This window comes from Nyctereutes procyonoides, unplaced genomic scaffold (assembly GCF_905146905.1).
Source record: "Nyctereutes procyonoides isolate TBG_1078 unplaced genomic scaffold, NYPRO_anot_genome, whole genome shotgun sequence".
Classification (NCBI taxonomy): domain Eukaryota; kingdom Metazoa; phylum Chordata; class Mammalia; order Carnivora; family Canidae; genus Nyctereutes; species Nyctereutes procyonoides.
The window spans coordinates 7,275,754-7,297,007 of record NW_026575026.1 but is presented as its reverse complement, the minus strand read 5'-3'; the positions used below and the strand labels follow the sequence as shown (position 1 = coordinate 7,297,007).

Here is a 21,254-nt window from a genome sequence, read left to right as displayed (position 1 = left end):
ATGTTGCTGTTTCAGTACAGGCATGGAGCCTCTCTTCCTAAGCTAGATAACTTGGTGAGTATTTTCATTCATTTTTTATAATATATACAGGTACATATTAACTAAATATTAAATATTGTAAGAAGTACACTTGAGAGGGTAAAACACTATTAAATATGCCAGGAGAAACAAAGATGGGATGAAAACTTAAGAACTTACATAGTCTTTGTACTCCATAGCAACCATTATGCATATTATTTTCTGTTAAAAAAAAAAAAGCTAATCAGAGACTTTCATCCAATCATGAATTTTTAGAGATGGAAGGAAACTATCAGTCGTCCAGTATAATATATTAACTTTACAAAAGAGAAAATAAGTGGCACTTTGTACTGGCAAAATAAAAAATTACATCTTCTTATTCAAGTGTGTAACACTATCAAAAATCTCAGCAACAGCTACTACAGAGATTAAATGGATGATTAGGTAAGAGAGAAATTAAACGAACAAAAGTTACCCAAAATCTGGGCCATAATCTTAGAAAGTAGATTTAGAAAAGAACACATTTCCCAATATTCTCTTTATCAGTTTCCTTGTGTTCTTGTGAGCCTATACTGGAAACACTAGCTTTAGTTGTTATTTTTAATTTTCTACAATGTCGTTATTCTAAAAATCTTAATTAACAGGAAAGGCATTTACATATTACTGCTTCCTCTGTTTAATTAAACTCTCCTGATTCTTCTGATATATAAAAGGTAATTGATTACACGTATAATTTAGGAAAATGCTGAAGTGTCCTTTAATTATATTGCTCCTATGGGAAGCAAACAGAAGGATGGCATTGGCTCAAAATACTTCTAGATGCATTTCATGCCCAGAAAAAGGAAGGAAGAACAAAAAAGACTGAGCAACTACTGGTGTCTATATGCTAGGAATTGTGTTGTATCTGATGTACCACGAAAATAAATCATTCTGATTAAAACTTTCATTCTCCTCTATTGCATATGCAAATAGAACAGTTTTCTTAAGGAGTTACACAAGTAAATACTTCAGAAAAAAACCTTGTTCAAAGATGTAACTACAAGTCTTAATTAGACAAGGCTTGCATAAATAACTAGAGGGCGATAAATGAAATCCATGAAAACATTCTCAAACTTCACATGTAAGTTCACATTCTCAAACTTCACTTCTACTGTCTTCAATCTTTTCCTCCATATATTTAATCAAAGTATCTAGCAGAGTGATAAATATACCTTTGCCTATATTTTCCTATTTCTCTGACCAGCCCTTGAATGGAAATGATTTTTTAAATGAAATAATAATAAAAGCAATAATAAAAACAATAAAGGAAAGAATAAAAGGATAGGATTCTGGAATATTCCAGCTTATTTAATTAGTCTCTATATAATGGAATGTTGTCTATGGCATCTTAGAAAGTAGCTCAAAGTACTGATTTTGGATTGCACCCTTACTGAAACTGAGATCATCCTGAATGGTGATCATACTCGGACATTACTATGCTGTTCTAAACCAGCCTAGCAACTAGCACTTCAAAGTCACCAATATTCATATTGTTCAGGTAAACTCCTAGTTTCTAAAGTCCATATTCCTGTGCTGTAAACCATCTCCCATCTTCTCAAGTATCAATCTTCTTTCTCTCTCTCCGTTTTATCTTTCCTTTTTAACCTGACCCTTTTCATAGTTTAGAACAGTACCAGGTAATAACTAGTAGTTTCTTATAAAGCAAAAATGGCAGCGGAGGCCCCCACCATGGTCTATTTCTGTGTTCTCCGTGACAGACAGACAGCTGGGCAGAGTGCCAGCAGTGGAATCATTTCACAGTCCAAAAATAAAATCCAGTTTTGTATTCCAGGTACCAAGTGGAAAAATGAAGATTCTCCTGGTCTTTCTAGGTCTGCTTGGTAATTCTTTTGCTATGCCAGTGAGTATCAAAATTTTTTTAGGACTTTTCTTTGAATTCTACTGTTGCATAGCTTGGAGATAATTATTGGGTTTATTTCAACTGGTGTTCTGAATTTGTCACCAATATTCTCTCACTACCAGATGCAAATGCCTCGAATGCCTGGATTTAGCAGTAAAAGTGAGGAGGTATGTATATTAATTAAGTCTCTGGGGAGAAGTTTTCCTAAGCCCTGTCCTGAGAGTCCATTAAAAAAAGGAGAACTTTCTGTTATATAAAATTTCTTATGAAAGAGACAGAAAGAGGGAAATTTGAAAGACTTAAACTCCCAAGTCAAGGCAAAGTAGTAATTTCCCCAGCAGCATACACACTTACATACTTCAATATTCCTTTCCAAGGTTAGTGTAAATATGGGTTCAAGTATAATTAATGTTCGTTTCTTTGCTAAGTTTTCAAGCCAGCAAAGATAGACATTTGTACCAAATGTTTTCAGAAGGTAGACACATAAGCATATAGTATCTTCTACATGACTCATGGCCAACGTCATTAGCCAAATTCAATGTACATCCGAAAGGAGAATCATCTTTTCATAGAATTATCACATTCTCAAATCAAGAACTTCAAAAGTTGAGTAGAACATTCAAAAATTTCAAAGTTGGGATCCCTGGGTGGCTCAGTGGTTTAGCGCCTGCCATTGGCCTAGGGCGCGATCCTTGGAGTCCCAGGATCGAGTCCCACGTCCGGCTCCCTGCATGGAGCCTGCTTCTCCCTCCTCCTGTGTCTCTGCCTCTCTCTCTCTCTCTCTATGTCTATCATAAATAAATAAATAAATCTTAAAAAAAAACTTCAAAGTTGACAAGATTTTTATTTTCTGTATTTTATTTTGATTCTTTTCAAAATAAAATTCCAACTAAAAAAATTAAAGTGACATAAGGTTTTAATCGCATACTTAATTTAAATTCATGCATAGCTAGTAAAAGACATTATGACTGCTATATGTTAAAATCAGAAATTCAACTTCTTTCTGGTGATCTGTGGATTGATTAGATAAAAAGTTTTCACTTTGTATTTTTGGATTCTTTTGGTTACAGATGATGCGATATGGTCAATTCAACTTTATGAACTCCCCACATGTAAGTTCTGCTTTGTATTCTGACAATTTCTTATTTATACACAGATAATTACATTATAAAGTTTGTTATAGCTAATAAAGATACCAATCCAGTGTTTTAATTACAGTGTAATCATTATAAGACTTTTAAGGGAGAAAAGTCTCACCTGTCTCCTTACCCCAAATTTTCTTCTTATTCATTACTGTTGTTCTCTTATGTAAATAAAAATCAGTTATTAATTGCCAACATTCTTTATATTCAAGAGAAATGGGTGCTGGGAAAAGATCACACAACTTACATTCACAAATAATAAGGACAAAAAATAGCATAGTAAATACTCCAGTTGTATGTGTGTGGGGGATAAATTTCATATGGATTATCTTGAAAGATAACACTAAAATTATGTAGCAATGATTTTTTTAAATAAATTTGGGTTAACCATTAGTGCTAATTCTTAGAACCAACTAATAATGAATCATGTATCAGTTGGATCTTTTGGCATAATTTTTCTGAAAAAATTACATGACAGTATAGCAATATTATATGTCACTCTGGACGTTTGTGGTGATCGTAAGAACCACTGGGGGGAAAGATCAAGGACTCCATCAATTTCCTCTTATTCTGTTATTCAAGCCATTCTCTTTGAAACCTTCTCACCTACCATCGTCGTCATCCTTGTCAATTTTCTCTTCAAGTATTGATTGACCTCACTCTTTCAAACTCTCATTCTCGGTTCTAGTGACTTTGCCCATGATTTGAAATTTTCATCAAGTTAATTGGCATGAAATTCTGCATCATAATGCAAGATTCACAATTTCCCCTTCCATTATTCCACATGGCGTTTACGATGTATTTGTGTTATCACCCAACAGACAGCAAGATACTGATTAGTGGAGACTGGGAATAGAGACTGGTGTTCAACTAGAGTAGGAATGTTTGAATGGGAACTGACATTATAGGAGGTCAATTCATAAATTAGCTTCTTCAGATTATAACTACTTTTGCTTCCCTGCCAGCCTCAAAGTTGTGGAGATTCTGATAATGAAGAAGGAATTAATGAAAATTCACCAATAACCAAAAACCATAGGCACCATATAAAGATGTTCATACAAAGAATTTGTATTCTCTCTCTCTTCATTATTTTTTTTCTGTTTGTCACTCCCACTTCCTTTATCTTCTTTCTGCTTTTTCTCCTTTTCTAGTTTATAACAAGTAACAGGAGTGTTGAGTTTGATGTCAACTCCTCTGTAACCTGACTTGTACACTTCTTACGTGAGTCAGTGCTTCAGAGTTAGAAAATTATCAGCCAAATTCTTAAAATGAAATTTCTCACCTAATTCTGTCTTTTGCTTTGTTTGTTTGGTTGGTTTTCTAAAAAAAAAAAAAAAAAAAAAAAACTGAAATTATTTCCATAAGACAACATTTAAAGAAATGCTAAAGATCTGAAGGCTTCCATTGTTAAGTTTCATAGAATTTTTAAGAAGTTTGGCTGAGTTTTAGAGACTAACATTAGTGGATGAATAAAGGTGGAATCTCAGCCCTTCCACAATTTGACTGTTATTTGCTATCTTTGCAGATGGCACAGCTGGGCCCCTTATATGGGAATAGTATGCCTCAGCTCTTCCCACAGTACCAGATGCCCATGTGGCCTCAACCACCACCCAACACGGGGCACCCACAGAAATCTCCTTCAGCACTCAAACGTCAAAAGAGCAAGACTGATCAAGCCCCAGAGACTCAGAAACCCAACCAGCCTCAACCAAAAAAACCACCACCAAAGCGACCTTTAAAGCAGCCACCACCTACCCCAGCACAGCCAGAAGAGGAAGGCCAGCCACCGCAGGTGAGGCTTGCCCTGCAAAATTCCAAACCAGAGTCAATAAGTGGCCTCAGAGGGATTTGGAGAGCTATACCATAGCCACATACACAATTTATCCAATGTTCCTTAACACAGGTACTGCTATGTATGAAATCGAATCTTTAGCTTTTACACTCTTCTAAGGTGATGCTGCACCACCTACTGAAAATCGCCTGGTAGGTTCAGCCTGCCAGCCTTTGTTTGATTAAAAGTTACCAAAATAGGGGCAGCTCAGTCAGTAGAGCATGCAACTCTTGATCCATAGTCACAAGTTTGAGCCCTGCGTTAGGTGTACAAATTACTTTAAAAAAATTTTTTTTCATTAAAAAAAAAAATTACCAGGGACCTGGGTGGCTCAGTTGGTTAAGCATCTACTTTAAGCTCAGATCATGATCCAGGGTTTTGGGGTAGCCCTGCCTCAGGCTCCCCACTTGGCAGGGAGCCTGCTTCTCTCTCTCCCTCTGCCCCCATTCATGCTTTCTCTCTCTCTCTCAAATAAATATAAAAAATCTTTTCTTAAAAAAATCACCAAAATACTATAACCTTAAAGAGGCTATTTTTAAAATGCAGAGACAGCATGGTATTGTAACATGAAGAGTAAGGGAAAAGAGATTCAAGTTCTATCCCCAGCCCTTATTAGTTGAATGATCTTGAGCAGTCATCTTACCCTTCTGGACTCCAGGTTCCCTATGAGTAAAGAAATAATCTCTAAATTCCTTCCAGATCTATGCTTTGATGATCCCAAATACCTGAAAGGTTAACACTGCTTCCAGTACTTCTGTGTGGCATAAGTAGTCCTGACAGAAAGCAAGAAGATGTGCAAATCGTTTCTCAAGATACTATCCAGTGTGAAACTTCTAAAATGCTGTCTCTTCATCAATTAACAGATACTATTTATTTATTATCAGACACTATTATAGATGTAGAGAATATAAAACTGAATGAAAAGACACTCCTGGATCATTTACCAACTAAGAGATTATAGGCAAATGACTCAACTTCTCTGAACCTCAGAATCTTTAGTGGAAAGGAAATGTCTTTGTCTTTGTCACACGTCTTCTGTGTTTAAATGAAGATTTAATTGGTTTACCTCTATAAAATGCTCAGCACAGTACCTAGAACATAAGTGTTTAATGATAATACTAACTGTTGTTGTTGTTGTTGTTATTTTTATCAACTCAGGCCTAAAAAAAGGAAATTACAGTTTAATGCAAAGGGAGATGCAGACTCCCAAGTATTGAACAATTGTATTTAATAGGTTTGTTTTGTTTTCCATTTATTCTTCTCACTTCTGCATCACTGTGATTCCTGCTTTCTCTTTAGGCATTCCCACCATTTGGCAATGGGCTATTTCTCTATCAACAGCCACCATGGCAAGTTCCACACGTGAGTTTTTTTTCTTTATACTAGAAGTGAAAACTAATGCTAACATGTTATATCTCATACTGGTATGAGTTCATACTCTCTAAATGGAATACCATATGCCAATCACGTGGCATATGGCATATGGAGAGTATGAAAAAAAATCATATCTGTAATCATGTAGGAAAAAAATGGTTTAATGAATTTTTTACTCAGATTGGTGACATGAACAGTTGAAATCACCAAACAACTACTAATAACTTAATGAATTGATTTTAAAGGATTGTGTTACTTCAGTACTATTCCCCCACTTCCCTAAGAGAATAGAAAATACAAATATTGTCTTTATTTAATGTAATGGGAAAATTGATACAAAATAGAGTTTGAAAATCATAAGATAAGCCATGATTAGATTAAGAGCTTGCTATGATATCTTATTACTTCTAGCCACAGATATTTCATTATAAAGAATCTTACAAGATTAATATTTACAAGAATCCTTTAAAGTTTAAAAGTATTAAAATAGGGATGCCTGGGTGGCTCAGCGGTTGAGTGTCTATCTTTGGCTCAGGGCGTGATCCTGGGGTCCTGGGATCAAGTCCCACATCGGGCTCCCTCCAAGGAGCCTGCTTTTCCCTCTGCCTGTGTCTCTGCCTCTGTCTCTCTCTGTGTGTGTCTCATGAATAAATAAATAAAATCTTAAAAATAAAATAGAACATAATATTAAAATTGCATCACAGGCATTAAAAATCTAAATCACAAAATAAACTATTTGAAGTAAAGAAAAGTTTAAAGGACAATTGTTGTTTAACTAACAGAAACAGCAAATATTTGATGATTTTTTATTTGCTTATGGCATTGGTTTTTCTTGCCTATAACTCTATAACCAAGAAGACTCTTTATCAATAAGGAACGATTCACTCAATGAGTAAGAGTTCCTTACTTTTTTTTCTTTAAAAGAGTGACTTTTTTTTCATTGGCCATACTGAACTAAGTATTTATTTATTTATTTATTTATTTATTTATTTATTTATTTATTCCCAGTACCCTTGAACTATTGGAGTAGTTTTCTTACTGGTTACTCTGGGTATAATTTTATATAAGTATAAAGTATTTACTAACTAAGGCAGTACCAGGTAAAGATTCAAAAAGCAGATAAACATGATTCTCATGCTCAACTATGATCCCATCCACATAGAACTTCCTGAAGGTCTGTGGGAGTTGGAATAATTTTCTAAACCTTCCCCTGAGCAAACACTCAGCCTCCAAGTTTGATTAGGAAAATAAACCTTAAAAAAAAAAAAAAAAAAAAAAAAAGGAAAATAAACCTTGCTCAAAAAAAAAAAAAAAACAAAAACCTTATAGTAATAATCCAGGAGAAATTGTCAGTTTGTCATCCTAAATGTGACACAGACTCTCTAAAAATAGCATCATTATTTAATCTCCATTGTTATATGTTCTAATATGGATGTTTAGATCCTAATAGCACTCAAATCTCTCCCCCCCCAATGCCGTGTGTGTGTTTTTTTTTTTGTGTGTGTGTGTGTCTGTGTGTCTGTGTGTCTCTGTGTTTGTGTCTGTGTCTGTCTGTCCATCTGTCTGTGTGTTGGGGGTGATGGGATGGGGTGACTGCTAGGAGATGCAGCCATACATGGTATTTTGAGTAGGATAATCTAGAATCCAGCTGAAGCCTTTGTATTTGCCAGTGTTCACTGATGGATTATAATTATAATAATTAGAATTAATAGATAGATTGTGAGAGCTAATGACTCAAAAGCTGAAAACTAACAATGCTAACACCCAATCACTGAGTTGAACTATTTTTAGATACCATGAGTTGTACAAGCAAATGGCAGTATAGAATGTGGTTTTCTCTTGCATTCATTATGTTTTGCACATTTCAGAGGGTACCACCAGGTTATGGACGTCCGCCAGTCAGCAATGAAGAAGGCGGGGTGAGTATAAGTAGAGCTACATTCCCCATTAGGAATTACAATCCATTAGCCTGTGCTTTTTAATTCCTATTTTTAAAATTCAACACATGAATTTGTAGTTCAAGTGCCTGTGATATAAGAAAAAAGCCAGTAACAAAAATGAATACATCATTTCTCCTCTACATGTACTGAACTCTCTCCCTCTCTCTCTCCCTTTCTCCCCCACTCCCTCCCTCTCCTTATCCCCCTTCTTTTCTCTCTCCCTCTCTTTTTCTCTCCTTTATTCTCTGTCACTCTCTAAGAAGGATAACCTAATAACCTTTGTTCCAGAGTCTTTGGACTCTGGACAGTGATGGAGCAACTAAAAAGCACAGAAGGAAGGAAACACATCCTAGAAAGTTACCCCCAGAAGGGAATTAAGTAATCATCTAACTCCTTCCTTGAACAAATAAACTGAAGCCCCAAAAAGGTAAATTACTATTCAACTACTATCCACTGAGTTAGTGGATAAATTGAACTTAGAGCTCTTTTGACACCCCATCCAATGGCTTCTCTACCCACCACACTAGAAGAGCCAAATGCATGTCACAGAGTGATACATTGTTAAAATATTCTAGCCCCCGTGTCATCAAAAAAAGTCATTAAAGTGATTGTGGCATGGAAATCCACCCCTAGAGCTTATTTCCCTTTTTTCTCCCTAAAAAATATGATATGTCCTCAGTGAAATGACTCTGGAGGATGAAGGGTTGGGAAAGGGAGCTAAAATGTTAAATGTTAAAATGTTAAAATAATGTTAAATGTTAAAATAATGACATTGGAAGTAATGCCATGAGGTGCTTTTAAAAAGGTGTGCCTGGCTGGCCCAGTTAGAAGAGCAAGCAACTCTCCTTCTGGAGGGCCTGAGTTTGAGTCCCACGTTGAATATGGAGATTGCTTAAATAAACAAACACACTTTAAATTTTTTTTAATTAAAAAACTTTTAAAAATAAAATAAAAATATCCTTTTGAAATTAGAATTGCCAGATAAAAATGATTCAGATAATTGCCTGCAACCCAGAAACTGGCACTTCAAATTTTCAAAACAATAACGTGAGAAAATAAAAGCATAAGGGCCCAGGCAGTCGGCATAGGCATGAAAAAGTCTGTTTTCCTCCTCCTGTCATGTCACTTAGCATAATGTCCTCAAGGTTCATCCATGTTGTCATCTATTGAAGTTTCCTTCTTTCTTAAGGCTTAGTAGTAGTCCATGGTATATCTTGACCACATTTGCCTTTTCCATTCACCTGTTGATAAACATTTAGGTTCTATTGTGAATAGTGCTGCAGGTAGTAGTTGTGGTTTACAACTGCATAAAGTACAAGGGGAAGAAAATGAGGCCAGATGTAAGAGTTATGGGCCAGATGATCATAAAAAATTATTAGTGGTGGCAGCAGCAGTGTTATATAACATATAACACTTACTAGGTATTTACTAAGTACCAGGCACAGAGCTTTGCATATGTTATCTCTTTTGACCCTCATGACAACCTATGAGATAGATATCCTTTTATTATCCTGAGTTTACAAATAATAAATATATATAAACTGACGTTAGCCCCGAGTCATACTATTAATACTGGAGGAACAGGGATTTGAACCCATATCTGTCTAGAGCTCCACTCTTTAGACCATGCCATGCTGCTTTTTATGTTATGATATGGGGTTTAGAGTTTATCTTGTAAGGTAAGGGCAACTTTAAATAATATTTAAAGGGGAAAGTGACAGAAGTTCCACCACCCCCCACCCCCAGCCTCTACTGTTCTGACGGCAGTGGAGAGACAAGATTAGACGGAAGTAAAATTATACCCGGAGTAACCAATAAGAAAACTACTCCAATAGTTCAAGGGTACTGGGAATAAAGGAAGAGGGACAGGATGGAAGTTTAGATTTTATATAACTTGGTTATTAATTGTCTGGGGGAAATAGAGAAAAGGAGAAACCTGGAAAACTGGGTAGATAGTGGCAAATGTTGCTTAGATATAGAATATGGGAGAAGGAAGTTTGGGGGGGCGGTGCATAGTCCATTGCAGGTACCCATGAGATCTTCAGTGATGCAGTATTGCTGCTTCAGCCTCAGGAGGGAGTGTCATGGGCCAGACTTACGGCATTGGGGGTCACTGATATGTATCTGTATTGAAAAACTTGGCCTGCAATAGATTGTTTGAGGCAGGTGTGCAAAATGAGAAAAGAAGAATGAGAAGGATAGAAAATGGAATCCTTTTCTAAAAAGACAAAAACCTCTCAGATTTAGGATCCAGGCCTAGGAAAAGAAAACTGAGAACTAACAGTCTGAAAGAGTACTCAAAGAGAGAACCAGAAGGGAACAGAAAGAATTAACTTTGAAGAAAAAAAGTATAGCTATTGGTTTTAAAAGAAGCATGTGGCTAATTTCTCTATTACAGTAAAAAAAATTCCACCCCACAGCATGGTGGGAAACAAAGAGTAATTACCAATTTCCACCTTCTTCCCTACAGAATCCTTACTTTGGATATTTTGGATATCAGGGATTTGGGGGTCGTCCTCCTTATTATTCAGAAGAGATGTTTGAACAAGATTTTGAAAAACCCAAAGAAAAAGATCCTCCTAAAGCAGAGAGTCCGGCCGCTGAGCCCTCGGGTAATTCAACAGGTCCCGAGACTAATTCTACTCAACCAAATCCTGGAGGGAGTCAGGGTGGAAATGACACCAGCCCAACAGGAAACAGTGGCCCTGGCCCAAACACTGTGAGTAATCCTACGGCTCAAAACGGGGTTATCTCACCGGCTACAGTTAATATTTCAGGCCAGGGAGTACCAAGAACTCAAATCTCATGGGGACCAAATCAGCCAAATATTCATGAAAATTATCCAAATCCTAACATCCGAAATTTTCCTGCAGGGAGACAGTGGCGTCCCACTGGTACTTTCATGGGGCACAGACAGAATGGGCCTTTTTACCGAAATCAACAGGTACAAAGGGGTCCTCGGTGGAACTCCTTTGCTTTGGAACGCAAACAAGCAATGCGTCCAGGAAATCCAATCTATCGTAAGGCTTATGCTTCTACTGCAAGAGGGAATTCTCCTAATCATGCAGGAAATCTGGGGAATGTCAGAAGAAAGCCTCAGGGACCAAATAAACACCCTATGGGAACCAATGTTGCTCCTCTGGGTCCCAAACATGGTACTGTTGTCCACAATGAAAAAATCCAAAATCCAGGAGAGAAACCAGTGGGCCCAAAAGAAAGAATAGTCATTCCTACAAGGGATCCATCTGGCCCCTGGAGAAACTCTCAAGATTATGGAGTTAACAAATCAAACTATAAACTGTCTCCCCCTGAGAGTAACGTGCTAGTCCCAAATTTTAATTCTGTTGATCAACATGAAAACTCTTATTACTCAAGAGGAGATTCCAGAAGAGCCCCAAATTCTGATGGACAAACCCAAAGCCAGAATTTGCCCAAAGGGATTATTTTAGAGCCAAGAAGAAACCCATATGAATCAGAAACTAATCGGCCAGAATTAAAGCACAGTACATATCAACCTGTATTCCCTGAGGAAATTCCTTCCCCTGCAAGAGAACATTTTCCTGCTGGAAGAAATACTTGGCATCACCAAGAAATCTCTCCATCTTTTAAGGAAGATCCTGGGAGGCAGGAGGAACTCTTACCTCCTCCTTCCCAGGGCTCTAGGGGAGGTGTTTACTACCCTGACTATAACTCTTATGATCCCAGGGAAAATTCACCATACCTTAGAAGCAATAGATGGGATGAGAGAGATGATTCTCCCAACACAATAGGGCAACCCAAAAATTCGCTGTATCCCATAAATACTCCAGAGCTGAAAGAAACAGTCCCTTACAATGAAGAGGACCCAACTGATCCAACTGGAGATGAAACTTTCCCAGGACAAAGTAGATGGGGTATGGAAGAGCCAAGCTTTAAAGAAGATCCAATAGTTAGGCACTATGAAGGCGAGCAATATAGCGTAAATCAACCAAAGGAATACCTTCCCTATTCCTTAGATAATCCATCAAAAACCAGGGAGGATTTCCCTTATGGTGAGTTTTACCCCTGGAACCCAGATGAGAATTTTCCATCATATAACACAGCTCCCACTGTACCACCACCTGTGGAGAGCAGGGGCTATTATGCTAATAATGCTGTCAGACAAGAAGAAAGCCCTCTGTTTCCTTCTTGGAACTCCTGGGACCACAGGGTTCAAGCCCAAAGACAGAAAGAAAGGCAGCCATATTTTAACAGAAATTACTGGGATCAGCCAACAACTTTACACAAAGCGCCCCCTAGTCCACCACACCAGAAAGAGAACCAGCCCTATCCTAGTAATTCCCCAGCTGGGCTTCAGAAAAATCCAACATGGCGTGAAGGTGAGAATTTGAATTACGGCATGCAGATTACTAGGTTAAATTCACCAGAGGGAGAACATTTGGCTTTCCCAGATTTAATTCCTCCAAGTTACCCAGCAGGTCAAAAAGAAGCACATGTATTTCACCTAAGCCAGAGAGGCCCTTGCTGCGCTGGTGGCTCCCCAGGACACAAGGACAATCCACTTGCTCTACAGGACTACACTCCACCCTTTGATCTTGCACCAGGGGAGAATGAAGACACCAGTCCTCTGTACACAGAAGATAGTCATGCTAACCATGCAAGAGATACCATCTCTCCTACCAGCGACCTACCTGGCCAAAGAAACAGCTCAGAGAAAAGAATGCCTGGAGAAAGTCAAAACCTAAGTCCTTTTAGAGATGATGTGTCCACTCTGAGGAGGAACACACCATGCTCTATGAAGAATCAACTGAGCCAAAGGGGAATTATGCCGTTTCCTGAAGCCGGTTCCCTTCAATCAAAGAATACACCTTGTCTCACAAGTGATCTTGGAGGAGATGGCAACAATGTTTTGGAAGAGATATTTGAAGACAACCAGCTCAGTGAAAGAACCGTTGACCTTACTCCTGAACAACTTGTTATTGGTACACCTGATGAAGGCCCTGAGCCAGAAGGACTCCAAAGTGAAGTGCAAGGAAATGAGGGTGACAGGCAGCAACAAAGACCATCAAGCATCATACAGTTACCATGCTTTGGCTCCAAAATAACAAAGTATCACTCCTCCAGCACAGGAACTCCATCTAGCATTGGAAGGCAAGGCCCATTTGGTGAAGAGCCGATTATGCCTACCGAAAATCCTAACTCGTTGTCTAGGTTAGCTACTGAGGCACAGTTTCCAAGTATAAATGTAGACCCACTTAGTGCTGATGAACACACTCCATTTGATTCTCTTCAATTAGGGACCAATCCACAGGACCATGTACAAGACTGCTTGCTGCTTCAGGCCTAGGGATTATTGCAACAAAACACTCTTTGGGGAAAGAAAATATGTGATATTCTACAGTGGTTCCCCAACATTCCCCGCTCCCAGACTCAATTAATTATCTGACCCTCTTGGTGATCTTTAAGTTATCCCCATTCCAGCAATAGGCATAGTGGCCCAGGTGATGCTGATGAGGTTGGGCCTCCAGGGGTTGCTAGATTCCATACTGCCACTAGTTAACACAGACCTTAAAAAGAAGCAGAAGGGCTATGACCTCCATCACCTTGAAACTTGGAAGCCACTTGTCTGGGTTGGTTTCCCTTTGTTTGTCGATTCTTCCATTTTCTTTCAAAGTTCCATACTTGCAAAGTTCTCTGGTTTTGCAAGACAGAAAGGCAGATGAACTTTCCATTTTATGTATGGATATCTACATATCAGTATAATCCAAGTGATTGTACAGTTTTTTCTTATGTTGGTCTCTGTCAAGCTTTTTCCTAGCTAATATTCTTCTGACATCTTTAATCTCCCACACTTCCCTCTTTATCATTTCCTTTCTCCCTTCTGTGTTTTCTTTCTGTCAAAATAGCTCCCTATCTTTCTTTCCCCATATTTCCCACCTTCTGTCACTTTTTACATACTACGCTATCATCAACCATCACTAGTCTTTACCTCGACCTGCTTCATTATGCTTTCCCCTCTTCCCATCTTTCTGTTCTGTCTCCCAATGGATCACTTGTCAATCAATCCTTTTCTTCTCTGACCTTCTCCCCTTCAATTTATCTTTTTTCCTGCTACACCATTTTCATATCTTAAGACAATGTATCTCTCTTGCTTTTTGTGTCCACTTTCCAAATTCTATGCTAGTTTTTTGATCCAGTCTAATTATCATTGTAGAACATATTTCAGAAAGAGTAAACACTGGTACCTCCTTTTGTTTTTAACTTTCTTATGGCCTTTACCAGATAGATACAGCTTAGCCAGAGGAACACATTCAAGAAGTATGGGAGAAGACAGGCTAGTGACCTAGAACTAGCAGCCTGGAGACAAGGCTTAAGAATGTGGGGAGGGAAACACTGCCACTCTGGGACTGAGCATCCAGATAAAAAGGGTGGGACTTGTGACACCCCATCACCAATTCATATTCTGCAGGATCTAGAGAATACATTTTGGGAAACACTATCCTAATCAAAGAAGAGAAACACTCAATGGTCAATTTTCCTTAATAGTTTAAGTGACTGTACTGGCATATGCTACTACCAACATAAAGTCTTATTTTTCGTGTCCTGGTAGAATTATCTGCAGTTTCATCATATCCTGATTAAATAGTGTAAATTATTTTGTAAAGTAGAGATTTCTGTATTGCTTGCTAGAATACATCCAGGGGTTTTGTTTTGTTTTTTAATAATGGCATTTTGGCCTACTATCAGCATATTCCTTCCTAGAGGGGAAGAATGCTCAGAATTATCTAGAAAGTTACTTCTAACTCTAAGGAGTTTCTTAGGAGAAAATTTCCTATAAGAAGATCTGAGATACTTTAGAATATACAATATTGAAAACATCAAGAGGAAAGGAATCCTGTCCTTTGAGTCTACGGAAGGTCTTGGCACAGTGTCTTGCACATAGTAGATACCAATAAATATTGATTTACCAATTTTAAAATGGCTTTCAAAACTCCCATGAAAATCCTGTGGTGTGCTTTCCCTGTGGGTAAACCATATGAGATACTGAATTAGCCATGTCATATTCTGTAGATTTATATACTCAGCAACATTTGCAGAACATAGAATCTCAGGGTAAGAAGGGATCTTAGAGGTAGATTATTTAGGTAGATCTTAGAGGTATTATTATTTAGTCACTAAAATCCCCCCACTCACACTTTTATATTTTAATCACACACTGAAAAATCATTAACTTTTTCTATATAATACTGTCTCTAAAGAATTATCCTCATCAAAATAAAAGTACATTTTTGTTTCATTTTCTTTCTAAATGATCTTTAATCTAGATATGAATACTTTCATTGTAAAATCCGCATTCACTTCAATATTTCATAAAATATATGAATCATATATTTGTTTTGGCAGATGTATTGACACATCTTCACCTATGAGGCACCATGGCTTAAATTATCATCTAGGACCTCCATAATGTAAAATGTAAAAGCACAATGGGACAGAAATATCTATAGATATTGAATTTGAGGATACAGAGTGAAAAATAAGGGGAGAGGGAAATGCTTCTGTAGAAAATCACTCTCTCTCATCAGCTCAGGTATCCTTGTACAAAACTGGACACCAGGCCTGAGTGACCTACAATAAAGTGATTAGTCTGTGTGTCGTTGGTAAGTTATCAATAAACCCTAAGGTTAAGGTGCCTACAGTGAAGACAGAAGGCTCTGCGAGTAATCCCCTTTTTTTCTACCACCCACACCTCACTGCCACACCCCCACCTCTATGGCAAGTTCCTATGTCTATAGGCTGTCACCTGCTGGTTCTAAAATGACTGGCTATATCCTGCTGGTGTCTTTAGTCAATAAGTAAATAGAAAATAAGAAAATGATGCCTGAGGATAACAAACATGGAAGATAATCCAAAATGAACACACACCTGTTTTACAAGCTTTTCTGTCTCATAGCCTACAATAGATTTCTCTAGAAGGTATCGGCCATAGATCCAGTTGGCTGGGGAAATCTTACACTTTTTCACTTTAAGTAGGAAGCAAAGTAGAATGATGAAATGTGGGGACAGCTACCTCTAAAAACTTGGCCTAGTCGCCATGGTCATGGAGGTTCTTTCTCTGGTTCTCAGATCCCCTGAACATGTTTTATTTTAGTTACTCATATCAGAGTCTCAACTTTATATAATTTCAAGGAAAATTCACAAGGCATGACCTTTCAGCTATTTCTCTCACTTGCTTGGCACGTCTCTGCCTTTGCTTCCCACCTGTCTCCTTCAGTCATGACACTAAAGACCCTTAAGAAGATTCGTCTTGCCCTCAGGAAACCAAACTTTGTTTCTAAAAACCAAAAGGGGAACTAGAAATGTTGGACTTGAAATCAACAACTTTGTCCCTCCTTCACAAAACCTCAAGGATTTCATTGTGACTCAGGCCAACTTCCCAATGAAAACTCAGAAGAAAACAACACTTGATGGAAAATAGGTCGTCACCATTTCACAACGGAATATAGCTTTTGGTTTTGGCCACCTGTTTTTCCTTGCCTCTGCACGTCACCCCCCCATCCAATAATATCAGCCACTGGACCCTTCCTCTCATTTTAAATTCATAGCCAATAACATTTAGAAACAAGATTCAGCTGGTAACAAAATTTCATACTGGCAGAGGAAAATGCTTCAAATAGAGAAGGAGGCAACCAAACTATAATTTGACACAGACAAAATTGTGAAATGGATGCAGCTGCCCTCAGTGCTCCGTCACCTGCTCGGGCAAGGTCCTCTGCTCTCATAGCGCTCCAGCTCATCTGCCTGAGGACCCAGCACCCTGCCTTTCTGTGCTTCTTCAGAACTTGGACAGTAATTTCCTCTGAGTTTATCCAAATAACCATGCACAAAGCAGGTATTGGCCGTGATTAACTTGGCAAAAAAATCCCTTCCCAAATGTTGGCTAATATGCACACCCTTAAAGAGTGAAGCTAATCATTTCATATTTACAGAAGAACAATAGGATAATGGCAGGAAATTTTATTTGGATGGGACCTTGTCAGTCCCTGAGCTATAAAATCTCGCTGGCAGCTGTATCTCCAACAGAGGACTCAGGTTCTTTCTGACAGCGTCCCATGCTACACGAGCATTACGCAAGCTTTACTGTGCACATGACTCCTGTTAAGATGTAGATTTTTATTCCCTCATCTAGAATGGGGACCTTTGATTCTGTATTATGAACACTATGAATATCACCAGGTGATGATGAATTAGCTACTTGGTAGACCAAAGTTGGAGTGGCAAAATGATTGGCTATTTCCTATAAATAAGGAACAACTGCACACTCACCAGGTGAGGGACAGAAAGGTCTTGACCACTGAAGAAACTGAATATTACCAACTTGAAGGGACATGCATAAATGAAGCATGTAAGCGGAATAGGGAACACAAAGAGAAAGAGAAGCAGGCCAGTCCTACGTTCACATTATGCTTCTTCCTGTCTCTCTGCATGACTCCTGTTATTTCCAGCAAGTTCTACTCCCATTCTATTTCATTAATAAATCCTTTAACACTACCCCAGCCCCAATATCCTCAGCTTCCCTGAGGGCTCACAGCACATCATCTTTTGTATTTAATCACACATTGTCTTTTATCACTATTGCTTTTCTCTTGTGTTAGTTCTGCCTATAGAAGGAGAAAGAAAATTCCTAAAAAGTGAGGCCCACTTCTCATCCTCCTTGCATATCCCTCATAACATCTGGCACTGTGCTGAGCACAGAATGGATGCTAAATAAACATCACTTTTTCTTTAAATACATTTTATAAATGAATAGAAATTCAGAATTTCCCGAAATTTAATAATTAATTAAAAATAAAAATTAATAAGTATTAATATTTTATAACAAAATACACACTTTTGAATATTTGGCAACTAATGAAAAGTAAAAGGAAATAAATATTTCCTTTTAAAAAGCAAATAAAAGTAACACATAATCCTACCATCTAATGTTAGTATTTTGTCCTATTTTCTCTCATATGTGTGTATGGGGAACAGGGGCCTTAAAGTAACTCCTTTATGAAATATGCTACATTTCCCTCTTCACATTATATAAGCAATTTCCATACAATCAAAAATACTGAAAGCTTCGTTTTCATTGTCTGCGAAATGTTCAGAAATATTACTATCATTCCTTTTAATGCTAGATGCAAAGTTTATTGTAAATTTTCATTATCATAAATAATGTTGTGATAAATATCTTTATGCCTCTTTGTCTATTTTTTATTATTTCCTCAGAAGTGGGATTACTGAGAGAAATAGTCTGAAAATGTGTTTTAGACAGGATAACACAGTGAGAGCAATGGCTTTGGAGTCTGAGACTCTTGGGTCCAATTATAGGTTTTCCATATACTATATTCAAAATCTTAAGAAGATTATTTCATCTCTTTATATCTCAGGCAGTTTCGAGCATTAAACGAAAGGTGTATTAAATGCACATGCAAAAAAAAAAAAAAAATGCACATGCAGGGGATCCCTGGGTGGCTCAGCGTTTTAGCGCCTACGTTTGGCCCAGGGCGCGATCCTGGAGACCCGGGATGGAGTCCCACGTCGGGCTCCCGGCATGGAGCCTGCTTCTCCCTCCTCCTGTTCCCTGCCTCTCTCTCTGTGTGTGTGTGTGTCTATCATAAATAAGTAAAAAATCTTAAAATAAAATAAAAAAATCTTAAAAAAAAAAAAATGCACATGCGTTGTGTTTCACAAATTAACCACTAGGGGACAACAGAGGTTTCGGACGTTACCGCTGTGGTTCCCGAAAGGCAGCCGCACCCGGGAACCTGGAGACCCGCTGTTTCTCCCGATGCATCCCAGAACTACTTAATCAGAATCTCTTGGGGTGGGGTCCAGCAACCTGTTACAATGAGTCCTCCGGGCAAGTCTCGTGCGTTCTAAAGTTTGAGAATCACTGATCTAATACATGTTTACATTAGTCCCTGATTTGTTGCCTGGGCAGAAGGAAGAGCCGAAGAACAATTCATACACGAAAGCAATTGTAATTTACAGGTTAGTAACTGCTACAACAGCTACAACAGCTGAACTGACGTACATAATGTATATTGAGTCTTTTGTAGAAAAAAAAAAAACGTAAGATTGGGGGCACCTGGGTGGCTCAGTAATTGTCTGCCTTTGGCTCAGGGTGTGACCCCCGGGGGCCTGGGATCCAGTCCTGCATCCTGCTCTCTGCACGGAGCCTGCTTCTCCCTCTACCGGTGTCTCTGCTTCTCTCTGTGTGTCTCTCATGAATAAATACATAAAATCTTAAAAAAAAAAAAAAAAACCTGTAAGATAGTTATTTTTATTCCTATTTTTCAATGAACTTGCCATTAATGACCTGCCATTTAGTCACCAAGTATAGTCTGTATTGGCCAGGGATTTACCCACATACTACACTGCTACCAGAAGCCAAGACCTGGAAAATATATCAAAGGTTAATTTTCCTATCCCACTGCTTCTAGGTTAGGGAGTCCATGCATATCTGATTATGAATGTGTGTACATTGGTATATTTGTGATTGCAGAACTGTAATTATTATTCCTTTTTAATATCGAGTTATATAAAACAATTAGAAATGACAATAGTCTTAAAGTGAAAACTAACCACTTGGCTTGGGTCTACTGGCTTCTAAGGCCTTGGTGCCAAGAAACATTATTCCTAATGTCAATGTAATTTTTCTCTACTGGTTCACTTAAATGGCTAACTTGTCAAAAACTATGCAGAAGGAAAACATTCTCACCAATAATATTCACTTATGCCTATCTTTTAAAAATATCCATTTAATTCAAATTAAAAAGAAAGAACAGAAAGTACAAAAAATAGTTGACTTTTGAGAGGTCAATGCATTGGTCACATTAACCTCAAAATGCTGCATGAGTTGTTAAGAAAATATTATAGTGGGAATAAAGGACTGCCAAAGAGCCTCTATCAATATTTGTTAAAACCATAGCAGTAATTCAGTTTTCATCACCACTTACTAAACAAGTGAACCAGTCAAAATCGTTTCCTTTGGTTAAGAGTCTCCTATGGCAGCAATGTCCACAGTAGCCAAAAATGTTTTCTATTGAGTGTGCAGAAAAATTAAAACAAGGATGGGGGAAGAGCTGAGGAGCCTCTTCAAAAAGAGCCTTCCCCTAAAAGCTCTCACAGAGAGAAAAAATATTTTTGTAACTGTAAGAGGTGACGGATGTTACCCAAACCTATCGTGGTAATCATTTCACAATAATCATTATGCTGTACATTTTAATTTACACAGTGTTATATGTCAGTAAAATCTCAATAAAACTGGGGGTAGGGGAGGGCAGAAATGTAGGTTCACAAGCCTCCCCGGAACTTTTCTGGTATAATCTGAAAGCAGCCCCTTGACATAGAGATCAGAGAGACTCAAGAAAGAAGCAGGCCATTCCATGTTGGTTGGTGGCAATTTTAATAATAGCAAAGGGAATTCACATACAAGACTTGCCTTGTGCAGCAGCAAGAAAACAAATCCCCAAAACCATCCATCGAATCTTAAAAGCTTATAAAGAGGTCTTAACTGGGCTTATTCCCCTATACCATCCAGGTGTAGGTGTTTTCAACACCACATCACTATCTCAAGGCGATGTCCTGGGGGCAGACTCCCCAAGAAGCAAGAAAGCCTAGGGGAACTCTCATTCCAAAGACAGTTGAAAGGGGGAAATGACTCTAAGTGCCTACATCTAGCTCACAGGTCTATCAGTGATCAATCTGTTTTCAGTCACATTCCCCAACAGGAAGTCACCCATAAATTCTCATAACCTCTTGAACGCTGTTTGCCTTTATGAGATTCTGGCAAATGACTGTCGTTATTTATGCATATGTCTTGTCTTCTCAAGTAAGCTGTATTCGTGTTCATTCATTTGACAAATATGTATTGAGCATCTCAGTACACCAGACAGTGTGCTGGGTGCTGGGGACACTTCACTGGGCAAAATAAAAATGTCCACCCTTATGGACCTTATACCCTAGTGGACGAGAGAGGCCGTAAAATGATAAATAAGTAAATTATAGAGTCCACTAGTACA

At 38.1% G+C, this 21,254-nt stretch overlaps 1 protein-coding gene across 1 annotated transcript; it reads left to right on the top strand.

The window, feature by feature from the left end:
- ENAM (enamelin) lies at nt 1-13,531 on the top strand. The gene is made up of 8 exons (XM_055315311.1): nt 1-54; nt 1,850-1,918; nt 2,041-2,085; nt 2,989-3,030; nt 4,586-4,852; nt 6,191-6,253; nt 8,134-8,184; nt 10,676-13,531. Exons 1-8 carry the CDS (start codon nt 1-3, stop codon nt 13,529-13,531), a joined length of 3,447 nt encoding a protein of 1,148 aa, XP_055171286.1.
- The last annotated feature ends 7,723 nt before the right edge of the window (nt 13,532-21,254 follow it).

Coding starts and splice junctions, on each gene's coding strand:
- ENAM (XM_055315311.1), top strand. CDS start 1: ATGTTGCTGTTTCAGTACAGGCATGGAGCCTCTCTTCCTAAGCTAGAT. Junction 2,086..2,988: donor TTAGCAGTAAAAGTGAGGAG/GTATGTATATTA, acceptor TTTTGGTTACAG/ATGATGCGATATGGTCAATT. Junction 4,853..6,190: donor AGGAAGGCCAGCCACCGCAG/GTGAGGCTTGCC, acceptor CTTTCTCTTTAG/GCATTCCCACCATTTGGCAA.